The sequence below is a fragment of the Brachionichthys hirsutus genome, chromosome 17 (genome assembly GCF_040956055.1).
Source record: "Brachionichthys hirsutus isolate HB-005 chromosome 17, CSIRO-AGI_Bhir_v1, whole genome shotgun sequence".
Classification (NCBI taxonomy): domain Eukaryota; kingdom Metazoa; phylum Chordata; class Actinopteri; order Lophiiformes; family Brachionichthyidae; genus Brachionichthys; species Brachionichthys hirsutus.
Genome location: NC_090913.1, coordinates 9,146,230 through 9,163,633, shown reverse-complemented (window position 1 = coordinate 9,163,633; position 17,404 = coordinate 9,146,230). Strand labels below are relative to the sequence as shown.

Here is a 17,404-nt window from a genome sequence, read left to right as displayed (position 1 = left end):
GCGCCTCCAAATCTTCTTCTTCTTCTTCTCTCTGCCGGGATAAAGTCTTCATCTCAGCCCGTTCTGGAGACACCTCTCTCAACTTGGCGTACTTTTAGAGTAATTTGTCTGCGATGTTTTCCTCTTTGATGGCGCCAAGAAGAAACCCCAGCGCTGTGTGTGAGGGCAAGAGGGCGCTGAGGAGACGGGTGGGTTTGGTGGGTTTTGAGGTTAAGGGGGCTACAAGACAGGCAGGCCCCAGCTGCGGGGGCTTTGATTTAGCGTGGGAGGTAAAAGCTGTGATTGAGGCGCGAGGTTGCACTAGTTATCTTAACCTCCCACACTTCAAACGGCAGGCGAGGGCTTGTCCGACTCCTTCCCCTCCTTCCTCCGGTACGGGGAGAGCCTAAACCTTCGCTAGCCTTCCGAACAGAAGATCTTTTCATTTCCTGCAAAAAAAAAAAAGGAAAAGTCCAGCCGGCATTCCTGAGCAGTAATGTAGAGGGAGGTGAGGTGGAATGGGTAGGGTGGGGGGGGGGGGGGGTCAAGTTGCTCCTGAATCCCAGTGTTTGTGTCGGCTGGACCTTGCAAAAAGCTGGCCTGGTGCCCCCTGCAAACCAACCACCACGCAAATACACACCCCTGCTGTTACAGCCAAGCTTTCCTGTGAAGCTTGCACACACTCCTCACCCGCAGCCCCTCAGGCCTCTTCCCCAGGCGTGAAGGCCAGAGCTTTTCATGTCTGCAGTGGGGGGTGGGGGGGGGGGGGGGGATGCTCCCCAGGAAACAGAGTGCAACGTTGGGCGTGCAAGGCTCACTTTGAGATCCTGGGATGAAAAGAGGGAGGGTGGCAGAGGTAAATAAAAAGCGACAGGGTCTCTCTGTTTCAACCCCCCCCCCCCCCCTAGTGCTGGACTCCTCTCTGTTTCTGCAGCTCAGGGTCAGCTTTCCTTTGGAGAGATGCCCTCTGTCCTGTTCCCTTCTAGCCACATGTGGTAAAGCAGTATGCAGAATGCATGGTGCTGTGTGTGTGTGTGTGTGTGCGTGTGCGTGTGTGTGTGTGTGTGTGTGTGAGTGTGTGTGTGTGTGTGTGTGTGTGTTAAGATGCAGCAAGCAGCAGGGCTCAACTGACTCCTCTCCCACAAAAACACACTCTTGGCTTCACCACGAGGGAAAAGCAAACCAGTACTGTTCCTTTTTCCGTCCTCCCAAAAACGTCCATCTTTCTCGTCATAGGCGGCGCATCCGTCCACCTCAGCCTCCGTCCACTCAGCCTCCGTCCACCTCGGCCTCTGCCGCTCCACTTTGATCACAGATTCTATTTGATGCTGCTCGCGTCTAAAATAAGCTAACCAGAGCTAACTGTGATGTTAGCTCAAGCTCGGATTACCAGAGGGAAAGGAGCCCTTTTGCAGTTTGACAATTTCCCTGACAGGAAGAGAGGCCTATTTCATGTGGCGGGGGGGGGTCATCGTTGAATATGAACCTTATCGGTTCCACAAAACTCTGCTGCTCCCATCGTCCGTCGGCAGCAGCAGCCAAAATGTCAAAACCAGAAGCTATGCAATTGGGCGCAACACCTCGAGAGGGCAAGAGGAGGATCGAGTGAGTCAGGGGGAGGGCGCTGCCAGCTGGGTCACGGCAACCCCCCACCCCCCCCATTATAGATGAGATCAAAGCCAGGCCGGCCCACATCCTGCCAGTGACCTATAACCCCTCTGTAGTTCAGCGCTTTGTTCAGCACTACGGCAAAGGGTTTCGTGTAGTCCGCTTTAACGTCATGGTAGCAAACAAACTGAATCGGGGGGGGGGGGTTGAATTCTGACTGTTTTGGTGCAGGTTATTGATGTGCTCCCTTTCGCTGAAGGCCAATGTAGTAATCTCACAATTGATGCCTTTTCTTATTTTCTTTAACCCCCGCCGTCTTGGTTTGTCTTCCTCAGGTGGAAAACGTAGCAATTTCTCCACATGCAAAGCGAAGGCAGCAGCTGCTCGAGACGGAGGCCTGTTAGATTCCACGAAGACCCTTAAATCGCCAAACTAACTGCCAGAGGAAGCCCACCAACCTGCCCCGAAACATAACCAACCAGTTCCTTTCCACTTTTCTCTGCGCACCCCCCCCCCCTCACATGGCACCAAAACCCCCACTTCACATGTTTGACTCTGCTCCCTTCACGATGGCGCCTGCTGTAGAGACACTGAACGGACCAAGACAATCACTATCTGTCAGGCCCTCGCTTACGAAATGAAGAGAAACATCATCTTCACATTTGCATTTCGTCCGTTTTCTTTACAATCAGCTTTACTACAATCCACGGCACTGCACTGAAAAACACAAAAAAACAAAAACAGCAGCACAAAGTTTGCCACTGCAATGCCCAAACACCTTTTTGGAGTTCTTAAAGTTACTGTAATTTATTTGCCACCTTGGTTTCTTTTGTACAGTTACACGAGGTCGAGATTCAGTCTCTCGCCGCCTCCGCCCACCGACTTCCTGTCTCGCTTTCTGTCCCTTTCGAGCCCATTTGGGGTTTTGCCCGCCTGACCAAGCACCTCTTTTAAGACTGCACTAAGGAAGATGGAGGGATTTCATCTCGTCCCTGAAACATCCTCAAGACGCCATTTGAATTGGTTTGCTGACCAGTCGGTGGAAAAAAATGATCAATAATTTGATTTGCTGTTATTTTATTTTAGACTGATTTTTTTTTTTCTTGAACTCTTGTTTCAATTTCCTGGTGTATATTTTAGTGTTTTTTTATTTTTAATATTGTTTTTTTTATATATATATATAGTGGTATATATTAAAATAAGCTTTGGACAAAGGAAAGCCATTTTTCTTGTTGAAGCGTCTTGCAGAAAAATGGAAACTTAAGGCTTCTTTTGATAACTATTTGTAACAAATAGTGACCTCAAGTCTTGCTCAGATGTAAAATAAATGCTCATTGTGTGTACTTTTTAAAACTGTCAGGATATGTCCATTTTCTTGGTATTTTTGCAGGCAACAATAGGACAAAGGCGAGAGTGATTGCTCAGAGGCCTATATTTTATTGTTCTAAAACATGACAAATGAAGCAGATATATATATTTACCCCAGCACTTGGCAGTCTCTCTTTCATTGCAATGGACCTTTGTCTTTTCTCTCTAGTAGCTGATAGTGTGGTCTTTTGCCATGTTGTTTATTCCATGCAAGCATTTCTGTAACATTTTGATTTTAATGCTCTATTTTAGTATTACATGATGACTTCCTTCTTTTTAATTACGTGTTGGGTCACTCGTCTTGGTGGAGCACTTTGCTTCCCAAGTGGTTATATTTGAACTGTTTCAACATGGGTTTTTTGTTTGTTTTTGTTTTTGGTAAGAAAAATAAAAAGGCACCATTGGCTCATTTGATCACTTTGTGTGGTGGACAGACCAGTGGCAGAGATTCTAATCCCACCAGGACTGGGTTAGTACAGATATACCCGTACATATTGATAATGTAGAACAAGTTTACAGTCTTTTTTGGAACTTTCGAAAAGCTAAAAAAAAAGGATATGATAACTTGAACTCGCTTCGGGGGAGGGGACACACACGCCCCCCCATGTTGCAGTAATAGTGAAACTGAAGCATTCATCCAAATACAAAATCCTGTAGATTAGATAGGACATGAACTGAGGGTGCAATCAGTCTCGCTATGCAAACGTTCACTATTCATTGATTGAGTCGAACGCTTATCAGTATAATACCACCCCCTAGTGTCCGTTTTAGGTACAGAGAAACTAAATGGCATTATTTAAACTTTAAATGATCTTAAAGTTCATGATGTGGTTCCCACCTAAACACCCAAAAGCTTTTCCTTGTTCATACCTGGCACCTACTTTGCAAATATTTTATGAAAAAGGAGAGACGCTCAACTCGATGCAAAATTTCAAGAAACGCTGGAAGTGAAAAAGAAAGCCTTCGTTCATAATCTGAAATCTTGCATATCTAAACACTTTTGCTGAACTGTTGCCAGTAGATATGAAAGGCATTCAGCGTTCAAGCACAAAGATTACGGTGCTTCACTCGGACAAAAACACACGTCAAGTATTTGAAATATCTCTTTAATTCGATTATTCACACACTAACACAAAGACACAATTCATTGTGTGTCCATGAAAACAAAAATGGAGCAACTTTTAATGAAGAGGTTGCAGGCACTTTACAAGTTCCCAGTTTCCCTTGCTGATCAGTCTTTGTTGGAAGACTTATTTTCACAGGTTCGAGTCCATCTTTATAGAACTAGTGACATCGTGATTACTTATACTTGTAGAATCCTTCTCCAGCCTTCTTGCCCAGCTTGCCCTCTGCGACCAGCTTGTTCAGCAGTTCACTCGGAGCGAAAAGACGGTTTTCAGGATCCATTTCACTCCAACCTGCAAAGAGGAACAAAGGACATTTTTAAAATGTATTCTATGAAGTCATCGTTTGCCATTCAGCTTCGTGCAATAGTATAAAATAATGGCATAGCTTCCAAGTAGTTTAGTTACCATCCATAACGAATTTTAAGGTATCAAGTCCAACGTAGTCTCCGAGTTCAAAGGGTCCCATCGGATAACCTGCTCCAAGTTTCATGGCAATATCAATGTCCTCTTTAGAGCCGTGACCTCAGGAAGACAAAAGAAAACACGTTTACTGTGGAAAACTACAGAAACACATCCAGGAATTGGTGGCTGAAGCTTCACGCAGCCGAGCATGCCTCTCTCGTGCAGCCGGATGGCCTCCATCAGGTACGGAACGAGCAGGCGGTTCACAATGAATCCCGGACTGTCCTGAGTAAAGAGATGACGGACGCTGCTGTGAAATATATTTATAATAATATTCGTATAATTGCAGCTTCAGCGGCCGCAGGGAACAGAGCATACCTTGCAGGACACCGGGGTTTTCCCCAGTGCTTTGCTGAAGTCCAAGAGGGAATCAAAAGTCTCTTGGCTTGTTGCCGACGTTCCAATGACCTAAAATAAAGGAACAGGAATAAATGTAACCCGACAGCTTTCCCTCTCCACTGGCCAAAGCGATGATTCGTTTGGCACCTCCACGAGCCTCATCATGGGGACAGGATTGAAGAAATGAAGGCCGCCGAATCTGTCCGGCCTGTTGGTGGCGCCGGCGATTTCAGAGATGGGCAAGGAGGATGTGTTGCTGGCAAAGATGGTGCGTCTGAAATCGGAACACGGATCACGTGGACGACGGCTCACAACAGAAGCAGACATTTTGCACTCGGATCTGTTTAGTTATTTTCTGTTGAATAAAGTACAAATCATGTGTTTCCGTGCCGGCGTCACACTCCTGGGTCCGCGCTATCGAATACTGATGTAGAAACACGTTTAAAATAGAACAACAAAGCGCTACCAGCGGTTAAATAGGCTTCATAGTCGGTTAACAGAAACATAAAACGATGGGAGGCGGGGGGGGGGGGGCTTACGCTGGCGCCGCTTTGTCAAGCTGACCAAAGACAGCCCGTTTGATTTTTAGATTTTCCACGATGGCCTCCACCACTAGATCGGAGTGCTGGACTACCGACTCGGCATCCGTAGAGGTCGACACATTCTGCAGAACGCCCCGGACGAACGCGTCGCCTGCCTGAAACACACCCGACCAATCACGCGTTACAGGTCGAGTCGTTTTTAATTTAGAGGGGTGAACCTCGCCTCACCTCGGGCTTGTCTGCAAACTTCTTCTTCACCACTCTCTTCAGACTCCCTTCGATTCCCCTGACAGCCTTCGTAAGGAGGTCTTCGTTTGTGTCCACCAACGTCACAGAGTGGCCAGCCGACGCGGCAACCTGGGAAACAAACCACCGTCAGAAAAAGCCTGTTTGATCCAACATGATCACCGCAAGGAGACAGCGTTTCATGTTTGACCTCCTTCAAAGGGTCAGAGAATAACTGCGTGTGACGCGTCGATGAAACGGTGGAAGGCAAACAGCAAAGACGTTTATTATTAAGCAGCAAGTCCAACAGAGGACAGCAGACGCGTCTCCTTGGTGACCTTACATCCCATCACAGTTTATGTCACCTTAGCACACGGAAAATATCAAAAGAGATAAAAATCACTTCCAACATTTTGTCCATTTTATCCTTAAAGTCTATATTTTGATGCATTCAATCATCAGTTATATTGCTCAGCATAAAAACCATTTTCAATCAAAGCTCCGCTTGATGTCATAGTTCACGGTTTAACAAACCCTTTTTTTTAAAAATGCATTCTCGTGTAAAAGCATGTCAGTATTCCGCTATAGGTGTGCTGATCAAAGTGCACAATTATTAATTAAATGCGGCTTGAGCAGCACATTGATCACATCACTGATACAAAATGCTCCAGCTAGCATTGACTGCCTGGCTGGCTGGCTAGCTGGCTTAGCTATAGCGACGCTAGCTAAGCGGCTAACCCCGAGTTACTTTAGCAGCGTTTCGGGGGTTACCTGTGCGATCCCTGCGCCCATTTGTCCGCCTCCGAGGACAGTTACGTGTTTAATGACAACATTCCTGACAGCGGAAGTCGAGAAGCGTCTGCAGATTTGGTGGGCGAAGAAGGACATGATGAGTGGACCGAACCTGGGACTAGCAGTGGAGCAGCTTCGGGTGCACACAGGCAGAAAGTAGGCGGAAGGTTACCGGTCACGTGACCACGCACTCGCGAGTCCACGACCTTCTGCACAGATAATGCAACATTGTCTCCTTCACTTCCTGCTTCAGTCAGAGACGGATCCTCCTCTCTTCCAGACCAGATGTTTCTCCATCTTCTTAAATGGAACATCTGCTCCAGCAGAGGCTTTGTTCAATGGTTCCTCCATGACAGTTTATAAAGTCAGTGAATAGAAATTATATTTAAGACCTTTTAATGTCCAGGTTATATTTGACACACTTGGTCTTTCAGGACTTTGAGACCTCTACATCATGTTTTAATCTTTTTATGATAAATTAATTCTAATAATAAACTACAGTACATACTAATTCTAAAATTTGGCCTGATGGTGGCGGTAGAGGACCAGTCAAGGGTTTCATTATCAATGTGTTCAACAAATAAACAAAATTCCTGACACAAACACTTTTCTGTAAATCATTTTCTGGAGACAAATAGATTGACCCGAGGGATAAAAGGTGTTTGTAATATTTAAGGATAACAGGAGGGTTAAAATCCACTCCGTCTTCTCTCATTTGTCCCTCCGGAATCATTCCAGTATTCCAGTTTCCCTGTCATCCCCTGCCGGTTCTTAAAGTCTCGCTCATATTCCAGTTGCAGGAGACTTGGCCTAACACAGCATCAGTCATAAGGTCAAAGACGATCTACATCATATATAAATATACTCCTGAATAAATTCTAAATATAATAAATAGTATTCTGTTTGCTCTTCATCGGCGAAGGCTGGCGCACACAGTATAAGGGCAGGGCGCCAGCGTCAGGCCGAATCGTCCATGCAGGGGTGGGAGAGGCATTCCCTCTGGGATCCTGAATTTAAAGGCCTGCAGCAAGTAGGTGACCGTAAGGAAGAGCTCCATCTTTGCCAGTTGTTCACCCATACACACCCTGCGACCTGAAAGATACACATCAAAAGAGCTTCAATTGATTTATAGACCAAGGCTTCAGATACTTGTCCTGTATAAATGAGGAAAAGCGTACCGATTCCAAAGGGCATGAAGCACTCTTTCCTGATTAGTCTTCCCTCATCGTCCAAGAAGCGTGTCGGCCTGAAGGTGTCTGGGTCGTCCCACACAGTGGGATCTCTATGCACAGACCACAGGTTGGGCAAAAGAACGGTTCCTTTGGGAATAACGTAGCCTCGGAATTCTGGAGAGGAATAAAAAAAAAAAGCAGGAAAAACTTTACAATCAGTGCAAAACAGATCCAGATCAACGAAATCCAGCTGTGTCTTTATTTTTTGCAGTTTGACAATTTCAAGCCATCTGGCTCAGAGAGACTGGCCAGATGGCTACCTGTTGTCTCAGAGGCCATGTGAGGAATGGCCAGAGGAACTGCTGTCGTCAGTCTCTGCACCTCCATGATGGTGGATTCAGTAAAAGGCAAACTTCCCTTATCAGTCAAAGATGGGCCCCGGTGCATGCCCAGCACTTCATCGATCTCTGCCTGGACTTTGTCTGAATTGGGAATAGGTAATAAAAGCAAAACGGGATTAAGCGTATGATTAGACGAGACGTTTCTCCTCCCTTACTCATCCTTCCTGATCACTAATTGCCTCTTATTTTCACTGACAGGTAATTTACTGGCAGGAGTCCCAAAATACAACAGCAGTTCTCCTCCTGTCCACCAGAGGTCAGCCATCCTATTGCTCTTTCTTCTCCCAAGCCCTCATCCTCGGTGATTCAGTTCATTCTTTGGGTCTCTAATCGATGCCTTTCACAAGATCTTCCTTCACGTTTCTGCAGCAGTGTTTTCAGTCCTCGCCATCTTACAACCAACAGCAACACAGACCTTTGGCGCCCTCTACTGGCTGAACAAATATTTTTTGCTTTCACCGACATCCATACGCTCAGGAACATCAACCCAACGAATGAATCGTTAACCCAAAGGCAGTGTTGACTTCGAGGAGTGATGCAGAAATGTGAAGTCACGAATCTGACTGGTGTCATCTTAGGGTCGCAGGGCGAAGGTCACAACAGCTCTGCTCCAGCGCCGCCGTGGAAGTCGTGGGCCACAAATACAAACAAGTTTTTTTTTTTTTTTTTACCTTGGATATCAGGATAGGAGACCATGTAGAGGAGAATCCATAAAACAGAATTAGCAGTGGTGTCAGTGCCAGCGATGAAGAGATCTCCTATTATATAGAAGAGATAGTCTTCTGTGAAGCTGCTGTTCTCTTCACCGGCAGCTCGCCTGGCCAACATCTCCATCAAGTACATATCTGTGAGATCCCTCGGGTGGGCGGGGTCTAATGTGTCCCGGTGCTCCGAAATAATCCTCTTCAGAAACACGGCTATGTCTCTCTCCACCCGCCGTAGCTCCTTGAAAACCCCGAAAGGCAAGTAGTAGAGCAGGGGACAGACGTTGATGAGCACCGCCCGGCTGTTCACGGAGATCTCCAGTCCGTGAATCATCAGGTCCAGCATGCTCCGGAACTCGTGATCCTTGTGGTGGAAGCGCCGACCCACGATCAACGAGCAGATGACATTTGACACGGCGTTGCCGATTAGCGGGGCCGGGTCCACGCCGGCGCCGCCGGATCCCTCACTCAGTCGCAGCATCTCTGCTCTGAGGGTGGCCAGGCCTTCCAGGATGCAAGGCTCCAGGCTCAGCTTCCCCAGGCCGAAGCTTCGGAGCGTGGCGTGGCAGAACCTCCGCTGCTTTCGCCATACCGGCCCGTAAGGCGCAAAGACTATTCCTGAAATAAAATGAAGGAAGAGTTTCAATTCTTTCTTTTTTTTAAAAAAAGGTATATTTGTACAGCACATTTTATACAGATTTACGATAACAATATTGTGACTATTTAGCTTTCATTCATGAGATCTTTCCGTTTGAATTATTCCATACTGTGATCATTGTACGAGCCTTACCTTTATGCTTGGTCATCATAGTGATGACAGGAATATCCGGTCTGTCGGAGAACACCTCGGAATGGTTGGAAAGAGCATCCTTGACCGCTTCAAAGCCATTTAGCACAACACACAGCTGGTTCCCCACGAAGATGCTGTAAACGTCACCGTACATTTGAGCTTGTTCCATGAAGACCACCAGCGCGTTTCTGTCGGGTCGAACCGGTCTCTGTCCGAATATCGTCCGGATGAAAGACGGGACTAGAAAGCCGCTTAAATTGCCGACCACCGGCCACGGTTTGGGACCCGGCGGGATGTTTACATGGCCCCTTCGTTTCTGATGCCAACTAAGTAAATTATACACCAAAAAGAAGGCTATTACCGCGACATGCAACGACCCGGAAGTGCTCAGATTCTCCAGCCATGATAGCGACAACATTTTGTAAAAAATACTTAAATGCTGTCCTTTTTACGTAGAATTCATGAACATATCTTAAAACCAGCAAAAAGGATCCTGCAGCTCACACGCTTCCTGTTTGATCACGTGATACATTTACTGGATTCCCATTGGCCGATACTGATCAACCCTGCTGTGATTGGTTCACTTCGATTTCACCTATATCCAGCCCTTTGAATTGATAACTTTATTTATACAGCAGATTTAGCGCTGACACAAACTTTGATAAATAGATTTACAGACTAACTCTGTCCTTTTCGGTTATTATTAAACTTTGGCAAGAAGTAAAATGAATCTAAAAATAAGTTATTATTCCAGTTGGGAATTCTGGATTATTTTACATAGCTAAAAATAATAAATTTGAGCTCTAGATGTTGAAATGTTTTCATTTATACCCGTGTATGATTAAAAAAACAAACATACAAGAAAAACTTCAGGTTTAATGTGGTTACATTTTAATACAATGTAAAGATTACAGCAAGGGCATACACACTCAAGGCCACTATAATGAATATATTACCGGTAATAATAAAATAAACAAATAAAAAAACATCTTAAAATGCCTATTTTGGAACACCTACTGATGATAAATACACTAAGGCACCTTGTGACTTGAGCACATTGATATATTGAGGTAAACACAGTCAACACATACAGTAAGACAAAGAAATGGTAGCAGATCTAAAATGATCAAAAACAAGTCTTGCAAATACTGCAACAACGTGCTTGTTCATGTGTGAACTTGACGACGAGCTGACACAAGTATTGGTTACAGAAACAATGAATGCCTCAAAGTACTTTATGTCATAAATAAATTGCACTGACAAATAACGAGACAACATGACTACCGTTCTACACACATTTAACAGTTAAATGATTTATCAGGCATCTCTGCTGTGGTATCGGTGTCTCGTCAGTCCTCTCATATGCTCTGGACCATGTTGTATTTCTTGCAAGGGTTCTTAAGGCAAGATGGAGGCCAGGTGATAGGCCAACTGTACGAGCATGGCACCGAGGTTTGGACGTTCTTCTCCAGGAAGTTGAACAGCGGGTTCCACCAGGTATTGGTGAGGTAGTTGTTTGGTGAACATTTCAGAGTCTGTGAAGAGGGCAAAAGTTATCATCTATAATAATATCATCACATTTATTTCCTGCCATAAACTTCCCATTACTATGCCAAAGTGTGACGTCAGTAATCGGACCTGGTGAGACTATATATGAGATACGGTATTTCAAGTTGTGAAAATGGTTGTTGCAAAGGTTATATCGCAGAAAAAATAATGATATTTAATAATTTAACAGAATGCATTCAATGTTTCTGCTTTATAACAAATTCACAGTCACAACAGGGCATTACAGATTGCACATTAAAGTCCCTTCATTTGCTTCAATGAACGCAATCTGTTCTAAGACAGCCTTAATAAATGGTGAGACTTAACTAACACAACCGAAAATAATCCCTGTATCACCAGACAGACTGAAAAAGCCCATCGGTGTCTCGCTGTGTGTTCAGACCTGCAAGTTGGCCATGGTGTGATACCACCAGAACAGGCGGGAGGTGATAAAATAGGCCACAACCACATCCACACTGTAGTGCTCATGGGCCACCAAAATACAGACCACGCCCACAGCGCTCAGCAGCCAGCACATCAGGTGGTACCACCAAAACGACCGCGGGGAGTCTGGAGGAGGAGGAGCAGAGACAAAAGCGTCACGGCCACATGACGAGAGGGGAGGTTTCATCACCTCTGTCTCTCTTAACTCGTCTTCACAACACATTTTCTTTTCTTTCTTTTTTTGTGTTTTTATGCATACTTTGTACTTCATTATCCAATTTTAACATAAAGTTATAAAGTTACTGATCCGACCGGTTAAAAATACAGTAGTCCAATACAAAAGCCGTGCAAAAACCTTGCAATTAAATTTTTACAAGATATGCAACATTTCTAAACGCAAGTTACAAAAGGAATTTTAATGTAAAAAAAGAAAAGAAAAGAAAAAAGAATAGGGGTTAAACTTGTCACTAGTCTTCATATCACTACTGTGAAGCCTCATTAATGGAATTGTTCATTAAACGCAAATAAACAAACGTTGCATTGAGCACTCACACTCCTTGATGAACAGGTAGGTGAGCGTGAGCATCACAGTGTGTCCGCTGTATAGAAAGTCTCCGCACAAGAGATGGGAGCCCGTGATGGACAAACCGCCTCCTGAGACCAGTTGCAGAATTCGTTGAAATTTTGCATGGGAATCTCCATGAAGCTGATGGGAAACAGGCAGCGCACGCAAACATGGAGAAAGAGATGAATACCTTATCAACAGCAGTGCGAATGATTAGTTTTACCTTCAAATGATTACCACATTTGATGAATGTGGGTTTTAATTCCTCAATAATTGAATCCCTGATGTTAGAAGGAAGTAGTAGAGAGCTGGACATATCATCTTCAAATTGCTTGACCAAGTCAAAAGCCAAAATATATTACATTTAAAGTGATAGTACAGCAAATAGTTACATTTGAGAAGCCTAATTATTGGGAGTAGTTGAATAGCAAAGCTGCTAAGGATAACAATAAAGATTAGGATTATAGGACAAAATCTTTGGGAAGGACATGATTGTAAGAACAAGAAATAACCAGACAGAAACCAGACAAAAATTGTTTTTACACTTTTCAAAAATTTGTGTCAAAATGTAAAACTGAGACTTTTTAATAATAAGACACAGGTGGTATCTGTTTCCAGCAAAATTCTGGAATCATCTGTTCATCATTTTAAGTCTTGCAAACATAATTGGGACTGGTAATTTACTAGTCTGGGAAACGTTTAGTCAAAATGAGGATGGATTGAAGCAAGGCCAATAAAGATAGTTCACTGGCAGCCACAAAATGATCAAATAATTTGTGCTTGACTCTCATATTGCAACTTGTTACAAACAAGTTAAGGTTTTAAAGCGTTGTTCAAAACATTCCAAAACCTTGGAAACAAAACAACTGCTACACTCTCCAGCCTCGGATCCTTCACACCACACGATCACTGCCACGAGTGCATGTTTTTCACCAAATATTGTATCCCAAGGCAATAAAAGAGTCAAAATGGGCGTCTTCTTTTTTTTTTTTTTTTAATTGCTGCCTCTCTTTGGCGGTTGTGCAAAATGAGTCCCTGTGGGCGTTAAAGAGTACACAGATGAGCAACGACAGCTGATGCACCACTCTCACCTTCGGAGCACAAGTCATATGCATGCCGGGTACAGGCAGGGTGGTGATGTACATAGTGACACAGCGATACAAGTACAGGGTGCCAATGAGGAAGAAGAACCGCCTGCTCGCTATTGACCTGCAAATGGACAATATTAGAGCCACACATGAGCGATGCGTACATGAAGGTTTTTTTTTTTTACATCATTATTCCCACAGGCAGATGTGGAAGATAAAGTGTGAATCTGATTAAACATTTTAAATGATCTACACAAAAACACTGGGGGGGTCTGTTTTGTTGTCAGCGCCAGAGAGCAGAAGAAAACAGAAAGACACAAACAGAGCATCATTGGCAAATGTAAAATTCATTATAAGTCTTGAATGTCGTAAATTACGCCAAACAAAAAGAAAGAGCTGCAGCCAGAACTATTCGTTTTGCAGTTCAAATACGTTTTGAAGTTCCACTCATTAAAAATGTTTTGTGTGTGTGTTTCTCTTTAAAACAATCAGATGTTGTTGCCACATTAAAAAGATCAGCCTGCCATTTTCCCAGTCAATAAACCCCATGAAAAATGAAAGAACATCAGATTTGAATGAGACATTTATGTGGAGGATCTTACTTGTATCTGTAGAAAAACAACTGGATCATCCAAATGGCCATGAGCACCATGCCATTGATCTCAGTCACAGTAAATGCCCACTTGACCCTGTCGATGTAATCAAAGAACTTGTCAGGTAGAGGAGGGCTGTTTTCTTTTGCAGGGACCCTTTCGTGGACCACAGTAATGACGACCGTAGTGAGGACCAAGTTAAAACCAGCATAAAAGAAGGCGATAATTGTCTTCCACCACTCCATGGGCAGACGGTTGGCCTTGGACTCTGGCACAGAGATCTTCACGTAGTCATTATGCCTCCCGATACCTTTCCGAAAGCCCCTCTTTGTGTCCTCTCCACCCGACGCGTGGACAGGACACATTTTGCCTCCGACGCCCGCAGCATCGCCCTCCATTCCCGGATTCAGATTCAGATCAGTGCCAGAGTTTCTCGCATCCCCGAGGTCCTGTGATGCCATGGGTGTCTGCGCTGACCGTCCACAGACACCGCTGCTCCGAGGTTTTTACCGCTGCAGTGAGACAAAACAAAATGTTGGAAACGTGTATAAACTCCTACTTCTTGGGGAAGCACAAGCATGCCATTATAATTCTGCAAAAGATAGCAAAGCAGTTTGAGTAAACACGTAATGCTGAGGTTTCCAAATCCTTCTGATGAGAAACAGTTGAACTTTGGTTTGTTGAACAAAGAAGGAGATAAAGCTTTGATGGATATAAACGTCTTGATTCCACCGGATGAAATTTCAGTGGGCGTAGTGCATATAAAGCTTTTACTGCAAAAAAATAAAATAAAAATGGCCCTACTCTGGAAACCATCTTAAAGAATGGAATTTGGTTTGGCCACTCGAGAGACCACCAACAGCATAAGGTCTAAAAAAAAAAATCATTGGAAGGGGAGTTAAAAGCCACCTGTTTCCTACGTATTTCAGCTTATAGTAAAAGGCTGTGGAATAAAATACATTTCCCGGTTTCCTCACGCCTCCAACATGCAACATGCAATCCAGGTGAATTATCTACCCTAAAATTGTCCGTAGTGTGTGAGTGAGTGTTTGTTTGCCTCTCTGTGGCGCCGCGATGCATCCGGGGTGTACCCCGCCTCTCGCCCAGCAACTCCCGTGACCGGCAAAGTGGTAGGAAAAATAAAGAAATAAAAAAATTCTGAGCATCGGAGAAAACTCCATCAACTGACGACGGCCAGGTGATATGATCCAAAGCCCCAGCGGCTAAATGGACCAACGGATGCCAACAAAACAAAACAAAAATGAAATGACATTTAAAGCTGACTGCAATCTCATCTAAAATAAAATGAAATACTGTTTGGGATCCAGGAATGAATGCATTGTAATGAGACATAGAAGACAAATACCCTCAGAGATGTGGTTGTTGTTGTTGTGCTTTTTTCAGTTAATGACTTCAGAAAGCGCAGCAGCAAAATGACCATTTCCATTCTTGCATTTCTTAATGGCTTCTGGTTCTTATAACAGCTCCATTAATGGATGCGAGGATGCTCCTATCTGCTCTGAAATGCATCACAATAAATACCTTGTGGGCTACGTTGAGAATGGCGCGTTCAACTTGGAGGCAAACATGGCTCTGGAGCAAAAAAAAATACAGAATAGGAATAGAGTACGGCTGGAAATATGAGACACGAGAGATGCTGAAAGTATCAATTTCCTTGGAATCAATTTTTGGGAAAAATATTATTACAGTGTAGAAAGGCTTAAAGTAGAATGTCCTCTGACTAACCCACAGCAGATTCAGCCTCTGTTACAAAACTGATGGATGAGCAAAGTCTGACAGACTTTGAGGAAGTTAATGAAACCATAAGGTACATTTGTACTGTCTAAGAAGGCAAATAAGATCAGCAAGGACAGAGAAAGAAAATAAGCCAATTACAACCTCATGTCCTCCATGCTGTTATTGAGATTACGTTGCAGCCCTGTGTCACGCAGCAGGTTGTGAACCTATAAGTCAAGACCCATTATGCAAGTCCCTCTATTCACATCGCAGTTTTTCTATGACGATGGCGAGAGATCTCTCGCGTCGAAACGGCTCGGCTTCAAACGTGAACATGCAAACATGTCGTTGGCATGCAAATCAAAGAGAAACGCTGTGGCAACGATGTCAACCACAGACAGATCGTCTCCTCGTGCAGCCGTTCAATCAAAGACAGCTTGTCTGACTTGGAAAAAAAATCGGATTTCATCCGTGGAACGTCAAGAATTTCGTGTCAAAGTTGGCTTTAAAGATACAAATGAAGATGCTTTTTTAAGCAGACGTTCAAGCGCTACGTGGTTAAAGTTGCTGAAATCAGTCATGTTAAGGAGTCAACTGTTGACAGGAGATTAAATTTCATCTACTAGTTGTAAAAAAAACACCATGCACTTCAACAAAAGACTAATGCTGCTGTTCATTTGGTGCGGACAGTTCCTTCAAGGGTTATTAATCTTATATTCTGCTTAATTACCATAAATATGTATTTTACTGCCAAGAATTGGAAGGTGCAAAACGCTCTGTGTTAGGTAGGCTTTCCCCTTGTGTGACAGATCATCACATAGTTCATACAGTACAAACTTGATTTTTCTCTAGTAGGAATGTATTTGTGTTTTGTACAGGGAAGGTCAACAGTGCGTCCCCGTTGGACTAGTTTCCCATTGGTCCCCTCCTCCCTAGTGTACAGCTGACACAGTTTTCCCAGCACTGGGATGGGTGGTGATGGAAAACTGCCCCCCCCCCCAAAAAAAAGCGATTCCACATGGTCACAGGGCTGTAATGGATAACTTGGCTGCCTCCGCTCACTCAGGCTATTTCAAGAGAAGCCATCCAGTTGTCTTGAAGGCTATACTTTGCACCAGCGTTACCACAGCTTGGACTTCATTTTGAGGCCATCTTAATAACACGCTAACATTGATAGCCACTCATTTTCTTCTTTCGAAATCATGTGGATTGTCTTCATCAAAGGGAAGTTTAAAAATAAGTCACACAGAGCCGTGTGGCCCAGCCCTCTTTGCAAGTGGCAAAACTAAAGAGAGGAATTGCCGACTTGTAAAATGCACAAATTCAAGTCTTAAATTTGAGGGAGGACACGAGAGTGGCTGGTGTCGGGGAGGACGATGCAAAGGACAGGGTGAAGAGGAGACCGTTGATTTGCTGTGGCGACCCCTCACAAGCTGAAAGTACAGTAGTAGTAGGCGAGGAATATTCCAGTAAATTATTGTAGTTTTACATTTAGAAGTTTTTTTTTTCTTTCGTGTGAAACAATGCAGAAATGCATTGAAAATGTATCTTAGAAAAGTTCAAACTAAACAAAATCTGTGCTGAATTAAATCTGTCCTGAATTAAAATACTAAATAATAAATTGTTCATGTACGCAGTACTATGACAAACATGCTTTAAGTAATGATTCTATTTTTGAGTGTTATCAGATGGACAGATTACTGATGCCTCAGAAGAATTTCCCTTTTGGAGCTGGTTCATTTTGAATACATTTCTTCTCGTAGTGTTCATGAGTGCAAAACAAAACATCATATTACACAAGCCCCTCACGCATTATATACCTTAACTCTGAATTGTTGAAGCTTTTAAAGTTGTCAACTAAGAGCAGGAAAAAAGCAGAACTCCCTCTAAAGTGCAGCAATAAAAAGAGCAGGTTTGTCT

At 43.9% G+C, this 17,404-nt stretch overlaps 3 protein-coding genes across 3 annotated transcripts; all 3 read right to left on the bottom strand.

Annotated features, from left to right (window-relative positions):
- Positions 1–4,052: 4,052 nt before the first annotated feature.
- hadh (hydroxyacyl-CoA dehydrogenase) lies at positions 4,053–6,576 on the bottom strand. The gene is made up of 8 exons (XM_068750983.1): positions 6,422–6,576; positions 5,654–5,782; positions 5,423–5,580; positions 5,031–5,157; positions 4,863–4,952; positions 4,697–4,769; positions 4,488–4,604; positions 4,053–4,373 (listed from the first exon to the last, which is right to left on the bottom strand). Exons 1-8 carry the CDS (start codon positions 6,536–6,538, stop codon positions 4,255–4,257), a joined length of 930 nt encoding a protein of 309 aa, XP_068607084.1. The 5' UTR covers positions 6,539–6,576; the 3' UTR covers positions 4,053–4,254.
- Positions 6,577–7,352: 776 nt separating this feature from the next.
- Positions 7,353–9,927, bottom strand: cyp2u1 (cytochrome P450, family 2, subfamily U, polypeptide 1). Its single transcript, XM_068751154.1, has 5 exons — positions 9,510–9,927; positions 8,687–9,337; positions 7,935–8,096; positions 7,621–7,788; positions 7,353–7,534 (listed from the first exon to the last, which is right to left on the bottom strand). The coding sequence occupies exons 1-5, from the start codon at positions 9,925–9,927 to the stop codon at positions 7,353–7,355; spliced, it is 1,581 nt and encodes a 526-aa protein (XP_068607255.1).
- A 940-nt stretch (positions 9,928–10,867) lies between these two features.
- Positions 10,868–14,332, bottom strand: sgms2a (sphingomyelin synthase 2a). The gene is made up of 6 exons (XM_068751046.1): positions 14,307–14,332; positions 13,757–14,239; positions 13,158–13,275; positions 12,054–12,207; positions 11,461–11,627; positions 10,868–11,044 (listed from the first exon to the last, which is right to left on the bottom strand). Exons 1-6 carry the CDS (start codon positions 14,330–14,332, stop codon positions 10,868–10,870), a joined length of 1,125 nt encoding a protein of 374 aa, XP_068607147.1.
- Positions 14,333–17,404: the final 3,072 nt, after the last annotated feature.

Excerpts from the sequence above, each read along its gene's own strand:
- cyp2u1 (XM_068751154.1), bottom strand. The coding sequence starts at position 9,927 with ATGTTGTCGCTATCATGGCTGGAGAATCTGAGCACTTCCGGGTCGTTG. Across the intron at positions 8,097-8,686 it reads CTCCTATCCTGATATCCAAG|ACAAAGTCCAGGCAGAGATC; the intron begins GTAAAAAAAAAA and ends TTCCCAATTCAG. Across the intron at positions 7,535-7,620 it reads CTTCATGCCCTTTGGAATCG|GTCGCAGGGTGTGTATGGGT; the intron begins GTACGCTTTTCC and ends TGTATCTTTCAG.
- sgms2a (XM_068751046.1), bottom strand. The coding sequence starts at position 14,332 with ATGGCATGCTTGTGCTTCCCCAAGAA. Across the intron at positions 12,208-13,157 it reads ATATGACTTGTGCTCCGAAG|CTTCATGGAGATTCCCATGC; the intron begins GTGAGAGTGGTG and ends GTTTCCCATCAG. Across the intron at positions 11,045-11,460 it reads ACACCATGGCCAACTTGCAG|ACTCTGAAATGTTCACCAAA; the intron begins GTCTGAACACAC and ends CCCTCTTCACAG.
- hadh (XM_068750983.1), bottom strand. The coding sequence starts at position 6,538 with ATGTCCTTCTTCGCCCACCAAATCTGCAGACGCTTCTCGACTTCCGCT. Across the intron at positions 5,581-5,653 it reads AGTTTGCAGACAAGCCCGAG|GCAGGCGACGCGTTCGTCCG; the intron begins GTGAGGCGAGGT and ends GGTGTGTTTCAG. Across the intron at positions 5,158-5,422 it reads CTTGACAAAGCGGCGCCAGC|ACGCACCATCTTTGCCAGCA; the intron begins GTAAGCCCCCCC and ends TTCCGATTTCAG.